The sequence below is a fragment of the Neoarius graeffei genome, chromosome 17 (assembly GCF_027579695.1).
Source record: "Neoarius graeffei isolate fNeoGra1 chromosome 17, fNeoGra1.pri, whole genome shotgun sequence".
NCBI lineage: Eukaryota > Metazoa > Chordata > Actinopteri > Siluriformes > Ariidae > Neoarius > Neoarius graeffei.
This window is the reverse complement of record NC_083585.1, coordinates 51,055,031-51,067,489: the sequence shown is the minus strand read 5'-3', so window position 1 is coordinate 51,067,489 and position 12,459 is coordinate 51,055,031. Positions and strand designations below refer to the sequence as shown.

At 42.1% G+C, this 12,459-nt stretch overlaps 1 protein-coding gene across 4 annotated transcripts in view; it reads right to left on the bottom strand.

Annotated features, from left to right (window-relative positions):
• Positions 1–6,941: 6,941 nt before the first annotated feature.
• The window catches only part of brca2 (BRCA2 DNA repair associated), a 74,543-nt gene continuing 69,025 nt past the window's right edge, over positions 6,942–12,459 (bottom strand). For 3 of the 4 annotated variants that reach the window (XM_060897705.1, XM_060897706.1, XM_060897707.1), the window contains exons 25-27: positions 8,118–8,371; positions 7,691–7,822; positions 6,942–7,568 (exon numbers count right to left, since the gene is read on the bottom strand). In XM_060897705.1, coding sequence (XP_060753688.1) covers positions 7,236–7,568; positions 7,691–7,822; positions 8,118–8,371 — 719 coding nt within the window. In that variant the 3' untranslated portion in view covers positions 6,942–7,235. Of the gene's footprint in view, positions 7,569–7,690; positions 7,823–8,117; positions 8,372–12,459 lie in introns of those variants that run through there. The other variant, XM_060897708.1, reaches the window with a different exon arrangement.

Below are 12,459 nucleotides of genomic sequence, written 5' to 3'. Positions count from 1 at the left end.
GCCAGTCAAGCACACGCACTCTGTGTCTATGAAGCCACGCTGTTGTAGCCCATGCAGTATGAAGCCTGGCATTGTCCTGATGAAATAAGCATGGACTTCCCAAGAAGAGACGTCGCCTTGATGAATATGTCTCTCTAAAATCCCAAGATATCAGTGGTATCTTCATTCTCTGATAACAAACTGGATGGTCGTGTTCACCTTTGGCACGGAGAACTCAGTGTCTCTTTTACTGAAAACAAGCTGAAATTTGGACTCATCTGGCCACAGACACAAACTTTAGATTTTATTTTCTTACCAAGAATGATATCACTTACTTTCACTTTATCTTGTTCTGGGTCACAGAGGAACACTGGGTGCAAAGTGCAAGAATTCACCCTGGGTGTGAAACTAGTGGGATGAATCTGGAGAAACCAGAGGAAACCCACACAAAACACAGGGAGAACATATACAACTCTGCACAGATAGTAACCCAAGCCCAGGATCAAACTCAGGACCCTGTGCTGTCCCACCAAGACTAATAATTCTTAGTAAATCATAGTAAAAACAGTAAACAATTCTGCAACAGAGCTGCAATGACTATTCAGCAAAACTGCTAAAATTTGTGAATAAATACACTAACTGGCTAACAGTATGAGGAAACCTGGCCATCACATCTATATGTTGGTCTTCCCCAAAATGTTGCCAGAAAGTTGGGAGCACACAATTGTCTTGAATATCTTTGTATGCTGTAGAATTAAGATTTTCCCTTCACTGGAACTAAGGAGCACAAACCTGATAATGCCTCTTTGGACAAAGCAAAGTCCATACAGACATGGCTTGCTGATGTTGGTGTGGAAGAAGTTGAATGCCTGGCTCAGAGCCCTGACCTCAGCTCCACTGAAAACCTTTGGGATGAACTGGAACACCAACTGTGCACAAGAACTCCTTGCATAAACAACAGTGCCCAGCCTCACTAATGCTCGTGACTAAATGAGCACAAATTCCCACAGCCACACTCCAAAATATAATGGTAAACCTTCCAATAAGAGTGGAGATGGTTATCGCAGTAAAGGGGGGGACTAACTCCATATTAATGCCTATGGTCTTGGAAAGAAATGTTCAACATCATCAGGTTGTGATAGTAAGGTATCCACATACTTCTGGCCATTTGATGTAGTTGGCAATTCATTTATTAACGATTAGTTAGGTCGATATTGACCATGAGCTGGTTTGGTGGTTAGCGTGTCTGCCAATCAGCCAGGAGATTGCAAGTTCTACTTGCAGTCAGGTCATACCAAAGACCATCATAAAGATGGTACCTACTACTGTCTGGCAAGGCACGCTGCAAAACAGATGTGAGTGGGGAGTCAAACTCTCGCTGCTACCAGAGGACTAGCCCCTACTGTAACCCTAGCAAACTTTTCTCTTCTCAGATTTATCCATTGCTAGCTTACCGGGGTCAAAACAAGTCACTTTGTTACGACATGTCACCCCGGGGTGTCTGGCTCACCCCGCTTCGAAGCTGACGGTCACCTCAGCTACGCCTGAACTCGCCGGGAACCTTCATCGGCTCGTAACAGCAGACTCAAATGAGTTCTGATAACCCAGGGGTGCATCTTGCTAACCCCCGCCATGTAGCACATCTGTACAGCTTAGGGGTAGGCGGCAGACTAAGGGAGCATGGGGCGACCACCACGCCGCTCCCTCCTCACACCACACTCGGGCGGCACGCACAGGTCTTACGCCACTACGCAGCCGACTCAAACAGCATTTTGTAACAATTTGTCTGGTGGCAACAGGTGTCGCATACAGGATGTGATGCATATTTTGATCGACAAAATATTAAAAAACAAGTTTTATTTTAATGTCACACGAACACCTCAATCTCCAAAGATATAACTATTACAATGAAAAAACTAAATAAATAAAATAAAAATCAATTTAAATTAAATGGCCATTATTTATTCACATTTTTTTTTCCAAAATGAGCTCGCCCTCTCAAAGCCACAGCAGAGGGATGAAAGAGCCGCGGGTTGCCGACCTCTGCCCTAGCTGTATAGGCGACAGACCGAGGGCTATAGAAGTGGAGATCGGCGATGCCCAATGCGCCTTAAGGACCTGGTTAGTACTGGGTTGGGAGACTGCCTGGGAAGACCAGGTCCTGGCATGGGAGGGACTTTGACTTTTGGAATCAATATTATAAAGGAATGCTGTGGGATGCACTGCATCAATCACTTTGTTTAAAAATAAATTTGGTGAAATATAGCTGAGAACATTAAGACAGAGAAAATGGTATGACCAAAGTTATCCAATGTGTAGGAACACTTTGCATTAAAATCTGGTGTTGCTCTCATGACAATATCTTGCACTGAACCATACTTTTGTCCATTAGATATTCTCTTGAATTGTCCGAGCTCATCAGGTTGCCCAACTGTTTCACAGATTTATGCTCATATTTATCAGCATTTCCTTAATAGCACATGTTGAACAGCCAAACTCTTAAAAAAAAAAAAATGCGGATAACAGAAAAATAGAAGATGGTCATGTGTTTGATGGTGAGTGCCAGGGATGGATAAGAACCAAGAAGGACAATGAACAAGAAAGCAGTGAGCAATGATTGTATTTTGAGATCTCAACTGTGCAACTGAGGCTCCATACAACACGGCTCCGCGTGTTTCCTGCTATAAAAAGGTTCCAAATGAAGATTACAGCAATAAGAGATGGTTCAGTTAATTGTTATGGTACATTTTCCTCCAAAATCCCCACCAACATTTCATGATTTCCAGTACATTCAAATCCTCAGGTCATGTTTTCAGCCCAGTCCATGGCTCAATGATAACCCACTTCCTTTTAAATGTATCAAATGAGAGACTCATCCAGAAAATAAACTAGGGTTGTTAAAATAAGCTGGGCACCATATCCCCTTTTCCGAATCCTGGCAATATATTTCCCCCAACACTGTTCTTCATGTATGGTCATGAGATTAATGAATTTGGGGGTTGTAAAATGAGAAAGCAAAGAGATTTACAGCGGGTCAGTTCATGGGTCATTTTGCAGGCTCTGCTGTGCCAGACCTCAGGTGGTGGATCTACAAGGTCAACTGTCTGTGAAGCTCATTTCCACAGAAAGCATGCAAAACCTGGAGAGGAAGTGGTACGATGGAGAGTTGACTGGGGAGCGATGGAAATTAAATAAAGTGAGGGAGTGTAAGCAGCCAGGCCCCATGCTCCAGTGTAAACAGAGCCTGTGCAAGGTCAAAAGCACAGAGCAAAATGGAGGCTTAATCAAAAGCAAATGCATGAGCTTTATCTTTAAAAACGAGGCCGATTGATTTCGGCAGCAGTCAAATCCAGGATGGCGACTCATCAAATGAGGAAGTGCAGGAAGATATTCCTAATGGTTAGTTATTATGTGGCACAATTTTTTTTTTTGTCTTTGCATACTGAACAGATGTTCCATTGCCATAGTTACATTAGAGTAATGTTTAATAATAAAATGGTCATATTAAAAACAGAGCAATGCTGCAATTACCATCATTGACTTTCTTTACATTGACTTTCTTTTTTTTTCCCTCCAAAAGTATATACTTTATGGCTTTATATCTTTGAGTCACATTTTAATACCTCTTACTTTGTTCTTTAGGGTGAATGAATCAGGCCTGTGTTTTATAACACAGTTTTATGGCTGCTGTTAAGTGCTCAGGCAATTATTAGATAAGAAACCCAACCTAAAATCTCAGTTTTGGGATCTGGCAGGGTTTTGTGAAAGCCAAGCGACAGTCTTAATTCCACACAGTGGGGTTGCACAGCGGATAGGGCAACGAGAGGGAGTGTCTGCTCCCCATCACAGTACCTCATTTTCAACCCACTCATTTTAACGTTTCAGTTCCACGGAAAAGAACAGACAGTGGTAGACTAAGTGCATGGATTAAGGCAGCTTCCAAAGGATAAAAAAAATCTTTTTGGCCTTACGTTGTCTATTTTGGTGGGTTTTTTTTTTTTTTCTTTTTGAGAGCTCCTATACCGAATGAGCTTGGAGGTGAAATTCAAAATGGTGCTCGGACTATGTTTTCAGTTGTGCAAGCTCTCTTAGGATAAGCATGCCAGCTTGAAATGGCTCGGAATTTGCAGAAATTTTACCACAAAAATCCTAGTGCATGTTGATGGATGGTACAGCTATTAAGTTTTGAGATGCTCATAAAAATATATTTCTGACTAAAGAACTCCCACCCACCTGGTTTCTATTAGCTCACAAGACAGAGGCTGATGAATTCACTGATCAAAGTTGACTTAAAAGCTGTACTACCTTTCAGATTTTTCAAGTTTAGGTCATAAAAAGAATTGTACCCGACACCCAATTATTTTTGTTTAGTGGACCGAAAGCGACTGAATTTGAATCACAGACTTCCAATTTTATGATTTTTTTCTTTAAAAAAAAAAATTAATGAATTTAGAGGCACATGGCCCTAAATTCTCCGCCTTTTTTTTTTCCTGCTTCACCATGACGCAAAACAAGAGCCTACGTCATGCATCACATGGTGGGCTTTCCCCGTTCGCGCAAGGCATTGTGGGATACAAATCTGAAACAGGAGAGAAAAATGGAGGACGTGAGTGTGCAAATGAAATGTGAAAGACAGACCGACTACAGTAACAAAAAGCGAGAAGAAAAGACGTTTTCGGTGTGATCAGCTGTTCATTTAGCGACAAGATGATGTAACTGTCAATGCACGGTCAAAAGTAAACCTGCGCATGCGCACACGGACTTTGTCTGTCTGCTTGATTGCGCGAAGCAGGCAATTTCATGCATATTATTTGCTCAGGAATCCCCTCAAATTAAATAACTTCCCAGCCACAGAATGGCCTTTTTTTTTTTTTTTAGATTTTACAGAAATAAATACAAATCACAATGACTATATTTTAAAGAGAGAACTAAATTTCACCAATTTTATGAAATCGAAAGGCCGTCTACTTTTAAACAATGTCAGAATTAGGCTACCAGAAACAAATGTGTATTAATGGCATTTTCATAGACGCTCTTTATCCAGAGTGACGTACAGTACAGCATCCAGACAAACCTGGAGAGCAGTTGTGGGTTAGACGCCTTGCTCAGGGACACTTCAGGCATTCCTGCTGGTCCAGGGAATTGAACTGGCAAGCTTTTGTTCCCAAATCTGCTTCTCAGACAGTTAGGCCAGGGCTTCCACATTTTCACATCTTTCCACTTCAATGAATCGGCTTTCTGAGCGAATCTTCGTATATAATCAGAGAAAGCAAAAAGTGCAGCTCTCAGGTGTCTCCACTGGCCATATATCTGCAAATATGGCGCACCGGGCCCCAGATGGGGTCAGGGGGCACATATAGGAAAGTGTTTTTTTGCTTTTTTGACTGCTTTGCTATTGTGGCTCACGCACTGACCATTTCACACGGTCTTCAAGCTAACCATGCTGGCGAAATCATTTCGGATGTTTGACAGTTGGAGAAATTAGGCTGTGCTGGTTTGTGTCCAGGGCAGGCTGTTAGATTAGCGCTGGTAAATCTGGCGCTTCAGCCATCCTTTGTTCAGCAGCGGTGCATGGTGGTGTTGATCAAAGGCTGGGTTGCAGGACGGGAGCGGTAAAGCGAGCATCTCCATGGTGACATCGCAATTGTCCAGTTTGCACTTGTCTGGAGTGGTGGGGTGTGTGCATGCATGAGGAGAAGGGAAGGGAAAAAAAAATAAAAAATGCACCGAGGGCAATCACAATATTATGCAACTGGGTGTTTCCTGTATTGCCGAACCGAGGGGTCAAAAATCATAAAGGCTGGCAGCACTGAATATGCCGGGTTAGTTTTTAAATAGGCACACATGCAACAGTATCTGTTGAAATACTGAAAAACTAAAAATAACAAATCTGCGGTCGGTTTCCCAAAAGCCTCAACGTTAAGAGCGTCTTAACCAGGAGAGAGAGAGAGAGAGAGAGAGAGAGAGAGAGAGAGAGAGTGTGTTCATTGTGCTGCTCGCTCTACCATTTAAAGATGATTTTTGTTTTGTGCTGTGATGCTTTTGGGAAACTCAGGCCTGTACTACATGCCTTTCATGGTCACGGTCTGAATCTGACTGTGTATTATGTGCAAAAGCATTTACACATTTCAAGGAAACGTACAGAATCTTCAAAAAAAAAAAAACTAATACTTTCTCATTAGCGGTCAAGTATTTTCAGAGCTGATCTCAGGCAGGCATTTCGGCCAAGTCGACTTTGGAATGTCGAGGATGTGATCATTCACTACAAATGTAGGGTGCTTTTTTTTTTTGCTTTCCTCATCACCAAGCAATACACTACTTAGAATAGAAAGTAATTTTCTCTAAAACGAGATAACAGATGCTAAACTGAACAACTGCAGAAGGGCCAGTGGTGGCTGTTAACTGAGACTGTGGACTTCAAACGGACATGCCTGCGGTTTTCTAAGACCATTTTTGCAGAGGCAGTAGATTATGGGGCTGTTCCTCAATCCTGGAAAAAAAGAACCGATTGCTATATAGAGCAAAGGCTGCTGTCGTGTATTTGTTTGAATCCCGAACCTAGACATCAGTTTTTTGTATTTTTTTGTTTTTTTTTAATATACACCAATTCCTCATCCATCTTAGCATGATTTGGCAAAACACCTCCAACCACAAAGGCATGCACACAGAGGCGAATCTATAAATTATTCATTTAATTTTTACCGCAAACATAATACAGCGTCCTGTTTATTAGTTTGAACATGTATATCCTTTGTCACAACAATTCATCATTCATTAACTACCTACCTTGTGAGGTCGAGACAAATGCATAGGTTTTGCTGCCCCCTAGTGTTTCAACTCTGGTAGTAGCACCAATTCATAATAAATATGAATTGCGAGTCCTTTCTAGTTTGATCTGCTGACTCCAGAACACAGAACATTAAAATTCACCTCAAATGCAAGCTTGCTTCTCAAGACACGCATACATAAAAAAATAAATAATTTATTCATCTTTTTTTTTGTTTTTAAGAAACTGGAAAAACGGCATACAGGAATAAGATTACGGAGAGCATCCATCTCTTGTGCAATTTTCAAGTCATCTCAGTAGCAGTACAAAATATTTAGTAGAAATATATGGACCATATAGAAACAAAACCGTCACAGTCACAACGCTAGACTAGAACATCATCTTCCTCCCTTCATTCCTTTACATTTTTGTTCTTTAGTCCACAAAATGGACTGGGAATCTTACATCAGGATACTCTATACTGCATCAGCTACCTCTTTAGCAGTGTTTGTGTGTTTATCATGGCCAGTTCTTCATCCTTCACCCACTGCTTCTCTTCTGGTGGTGGAGTTGGCATTGTCTGGAGATTACGAGGCGTCTCGCACCTCCTGGGAGGGTTAAACGTCTTGCTGACTCTGGGAGAACGGACCATTCCCAGAGGAACGAGGGGTGCTGGTTTTTGGAGGCGTGACAGGTACTCCATACCACGCTTCCTTTTTACACTCCTCGGGTCCTTGGAGTCGGAGTTTCCAGCGGGTACAGGGGTTCCTTTGGTCACTGGCGTGAAAGGGGAAAAAACTCGGCTTGTCTGATGAGGTGTTACCTGGGAATAATGACAAAAGTGTGGAAATTATACTGGATTTGGCCGTCCATGTCAGGTTATTGCATCGCTGTTCCGTTCTAGTGTCCCACACATAATTCATAGTGAAACAAATAAAAACTCACATTATTCCTGATGTTTGGTTTTGGCACGGATGGCAAACCTGGAGTTCTCAGGGACTCGCAAGGGTTCAAGAAACCTGTTGGAATCAGGTTTGAGAGTTTCTCTTCGGCAACTATGAAGAAATGCTCATAATCCTGTATGGAAAGCAATCAATAGTACATAAATCTGCAGGCGAAAATATTTTCCATTTGAGCATAAAACGAAGCTTCTTATGATTCTAGATCGCAAACTGATCTCAAATGATTCATTTAGACAACTGGATATCAAACCTGGGTTTATACAAAAAGCTATTTGATGAACGCTGCTATTCATTTAAATGATCAAAATTCACAGCTAAAATTAAATCCAAAACAACTGACCTGCTAGTTAAACAGAAGTTCTGACACTCTATATTAACCTGAACCAAGAAGTATGAACCGTCCTGGTTACCTCAACAAACGTCTTCAGACGAGAAAGATCTTCCTGTAAATGGGGTTCTTTAGGGCTTGTCGAGAATAGCGCTTGTTCTCCAGCATAAAGGCTGGGGACTGGGCCAGACTGCTGGCGGAGCTGCAGGTTGCTTACAGCCAGTAGAGCTAATGGCTTTACCAGGTCCTCCAGAGCGAGAAGAGCCAGGCTGCTGTAGATCCTCACGGAGACAAAGTCAAACTTTTCATCCACAAAGTACAACACAGGAGACGTACCTGCAAATTAGAGGGTCATATTTATACATATTATGGAATAATTATAAATATACATACCATGGCTGGAAACATTGTTTGTTTGCTTGTATATTTATTTATTCCCCCTCCCGGAAAAGGGACTGTAGGTTTGTCTTCTAATTAGTGTGCATTACAGATTATATAAGAAAGCAAACGCGTACGCTGTGATTTCAGAGCAGTAGCCTAAACTATTGTCGGGCAAGTCATCAGACAGGTCGAAGTGAGCATTTCTGCGACTTTTGAGTTGTTTTTTTTTCCTCTTTTTCAAGATGTGACCTAAAAAATCTTTATGAAAAACTAGACTGCATTTCCGCAGAGAAAATGCAGTGTGCTTGCTGAGCTGTAGCAGAACAGCTAACATACTAACATGCTAACAGCTAGCACACGAACATGCTAACAGCATACTAACATGCTAAAAGATATAATGCTAACATGCTAATAGATAACATGCTAACAGCTAGCATTCTAACATGCTAATGATTAACATGCTATTTGTTAAAATTCTAACACTTTGGCTAATATTCTGACAGCTATCATGGTAACAGCTAACATGCTAATGGATAGTATGTTAACTTTTAGCATGCTAACACGCTGAGGGTGACATGTTAACAGCTAACATGCTAACAGTTAGCATGCTAACATGCTCAGGCGAACTCGCTAACAGCAAACATGCAAACTCTGCATGCTACCATGCTAATCCTAACATGTTAACAGCTCTCATGATAACATGCTAATGGTGAACATGCTATCAACTCGCGAGCTAACAGCAGGCATGATATCGTAATGGGTAACATGCTAACAGCTAGCATGGTAACACGTGAATGCTTATATGCTAATTGCTATCGTGTGCGCGTGTAAGTATTCCTAATAAAGTGGCCATTGAGTTGAAGTTGATTTGCTGTCAAAGTCTCAAATGAGCAGATCCTTGCCAAATGCATCATCACCTATGGGGGAAGGGAGGAATGAGTCAGTCAAGCTTCCATTGATTTGCGGCAAAATGGAGAAAAAAAAAATGGACGGATGAAAGGTAAGACAAAGACGAGTGCGGGTCAGAACCGATATCATGTGTGTGATGGTGATTTGGCCTGAGGTGCCGTATGAAGTTTGGTGGATGTGTGGTGAAGTGTTACTGAGCAAAACTCCATTCATTTGAATGGGGCCAAAAATCAATGGAAGCCTATGGAGGTAAAAAGAGATGCGTGAAAACCAAGGAAAAGACGAGTGCAGGTCTCAGATGAGGGGATGGATCTGTGCAGGGACTTGGCCTGAGGCATCAAGTGAAGTTTCTTGAAGTTTGGTCAGTTGGTTAAAAAAAAATTGATGGAGAGTGAAAGTTTTTCTCCTGAGACACCATTCATTTTCAATGGGGCCAAAAATCAATGCAAGCCTATGGAGGAAAAAGGGATGAGCAAAAAGAAAGGAAAAATATGAGTGCGGGTCAGAACCGATTGCATGTATGTGTCGGGGGAGTTGGCCTGAAGCATCACATGAGGTTTGGTGCATCTGCGATGGAGCGTGTCCGAGTAGGACGAGTCGATTCATGAGCCCTATTCATTCTCTATGGGAAAAAGCCAAAAGAAAAACGACAAGAACAAGAGAACGGGCACGTTGATCCAAAAGCTGTATACAAGCACACTACACCACTTCGGGCCAGATGTCTCAGAGTTGGAATGGTGTCTCTATCTCGAACGCCCTAGGAGGAAACGTGTCGGAATAAGGCAGAATAAGTAAACTTGAGAAGAACAATAGTGTGCTTGCCTTTGGCTGCTGTGTGCTTGAGCAAGCACACTAAAAAAATAAATAAATAAATAAATTAGTATTGAACAGAAATATTTTCATAATTATTAGATTATGCGTCAATATACAGACCATACACCAGTTTACAAAGTGACAAGTTCCAGTTTCCAACAGGAAATCACAAGCTTCTCATCATCGCATTCGCATCACATAACAAAAACAGGAAACTGTGACTCATCCCCTACACACTAGTAGCTGTTACTGGAGAATACACCTTCGCTACTCTTATGATTTATTCAACATATTTATCTTTAATCGGTTAGAATTTACAACTTAAGAAGTACGCTGCATCATATTATTTGCAGAGAGATCATCATAATGGATTAATGACAGTCGATAACACTCCATTCCCAAAAGGAAGGGAACTAAACAGGAAGGGTCTACAACTAAACACCTCCCTCTGCAACTGGTTGCTGGACTTCCTGACCGGAAGACCACAGGCAGTCCGGGTCAGCAGCAACACATCCAGCACCATCATACTGAACACAGGGGCCCCCCAAGGATGTGTGCTCAGCCCCCTTCTCTTCACCCTGCTGACCCACGACTGCACACCAACCTCTTCATCAAGTTTGCGGATGACACGACTGTGGTGGGACTCATTAACAACAATGATGAGTCATACTACAGGGACGAGGTGAGCCAACTGGCCGTGTGGTGCAGAGACAACAATCTCTCTCTTAATGTGGAGAAGACTAAGGAGATGGTTATCGACTTCCCGATATTTGACTCCACCCAGCATCCTCCACTGACCATTAACGGTGCCGGTGTGGAGAGACTGAGCAGCACCAAGTTCCTGGGTGTGTACCTCACCGAGGATCTCTCCTGGAGCAGCAACACCGCATTGCTGGCCAGGAAAGTTCAGCAGCGCCTCTACTTCCTCCGCAGACTGAAAAGAGCTAGAGCACCAGTCCCTATCATGCAGACCTTCTACCGCGGAACCATCGAGAGCATCCTGACCAGCTGCATCACTGTGTGGTACGGCAGCTGTACTGCATCCTGCCGGAAGACCCTGCAGCGCATAGTGAAAGCAGCTGAGAAGATCATCGGTGTCCCCCTACCCTCCCTTCAGGATATTTACAACACACGCCTGGCCCGCAGAGCACTCAGCATTGCGGGCGACTCCACCCATCCCAACCACCACTTCTTCAGCCTCCTGCCTTCTGGGAGGAGAATGAGAAGCCTCCGGGCGAGAACCAGCAGACTGAGAGACAATGTCATCCACCAAGCCATCAGGATGCTGAACTCCCTCCCAGGCCAGTACCCCCTTCCCTTAATACATAAACCAAATGTCACCAGCCACTTTAACGAACTGTAACGAAATTCAATTGCACCATGTAAAAACTGTTTACAATACTGTCTACACGTTTTAAGTTAATTGCACTATATAAAAACTGTTTACACTTTTTACATATCTGCCATATTTAGACTTACACTGAAAATTCTGCTCATACTGCCTTCTTTTTTTAGTTAATTGCACTTTATAAAAACTGTTTACAACACTGTTTACACTTTATACATCTTATCTTTGACAGACTTCACTGCTACACTGTTTATACTGTCATATCTGCCATATTTATACTTACACTGAAAATTCTGCTCATACTGCCATATTTATTTATTTATATTTATACTGATAATTACTGTCAGACTGCTGTTCCCGTTTACATTGTTCATTCTGTTTATATTGTCATTCGTCACATTTAAATTTATACCGTTAATTCTGTTCACACTGCCACATTTGCACTTTCTGGATTGCCACTGTCTTTTCTTAGATAGCTTTAGCTTGTGTGTGTAAATAACCCCCCCCCCTGTTTTTTTTTTAATTTTTTTTTCAAGTTTACACTACCGTTCAAAAGTTTGGGGTCACTTTGAAATGTCCTTATTTTTGAAAGAAAAGCACTGTTCTTTTCAATGAAGATCGCTTTAAACCAGGGGTCACCAAACTTTTTTCTCTGGGGGCCACATTGTCATTCCTGACTGTGATGGGGGCCGGGGTCGGGTCAGCTATATCACATAGAATTGTATGACCCAGACAAATATGACCACCAGCAGGCCTCATTGTGTAGTAGAGATTACTAGCCTGGCACAGCCATCCACACTACTATATCTCCCCACACTACTATATCCCCACTACTCTATCCCCACTACTATATCAACACTTGATTCCTGGCACATGTTTATCTTTACTAGTGGTTTGCAAAAGTAGTAATCAAGTCTTCACACTTTGTTTTAATTTGAAATACCACTGATATTCCATTTATTTATTTTCTAAT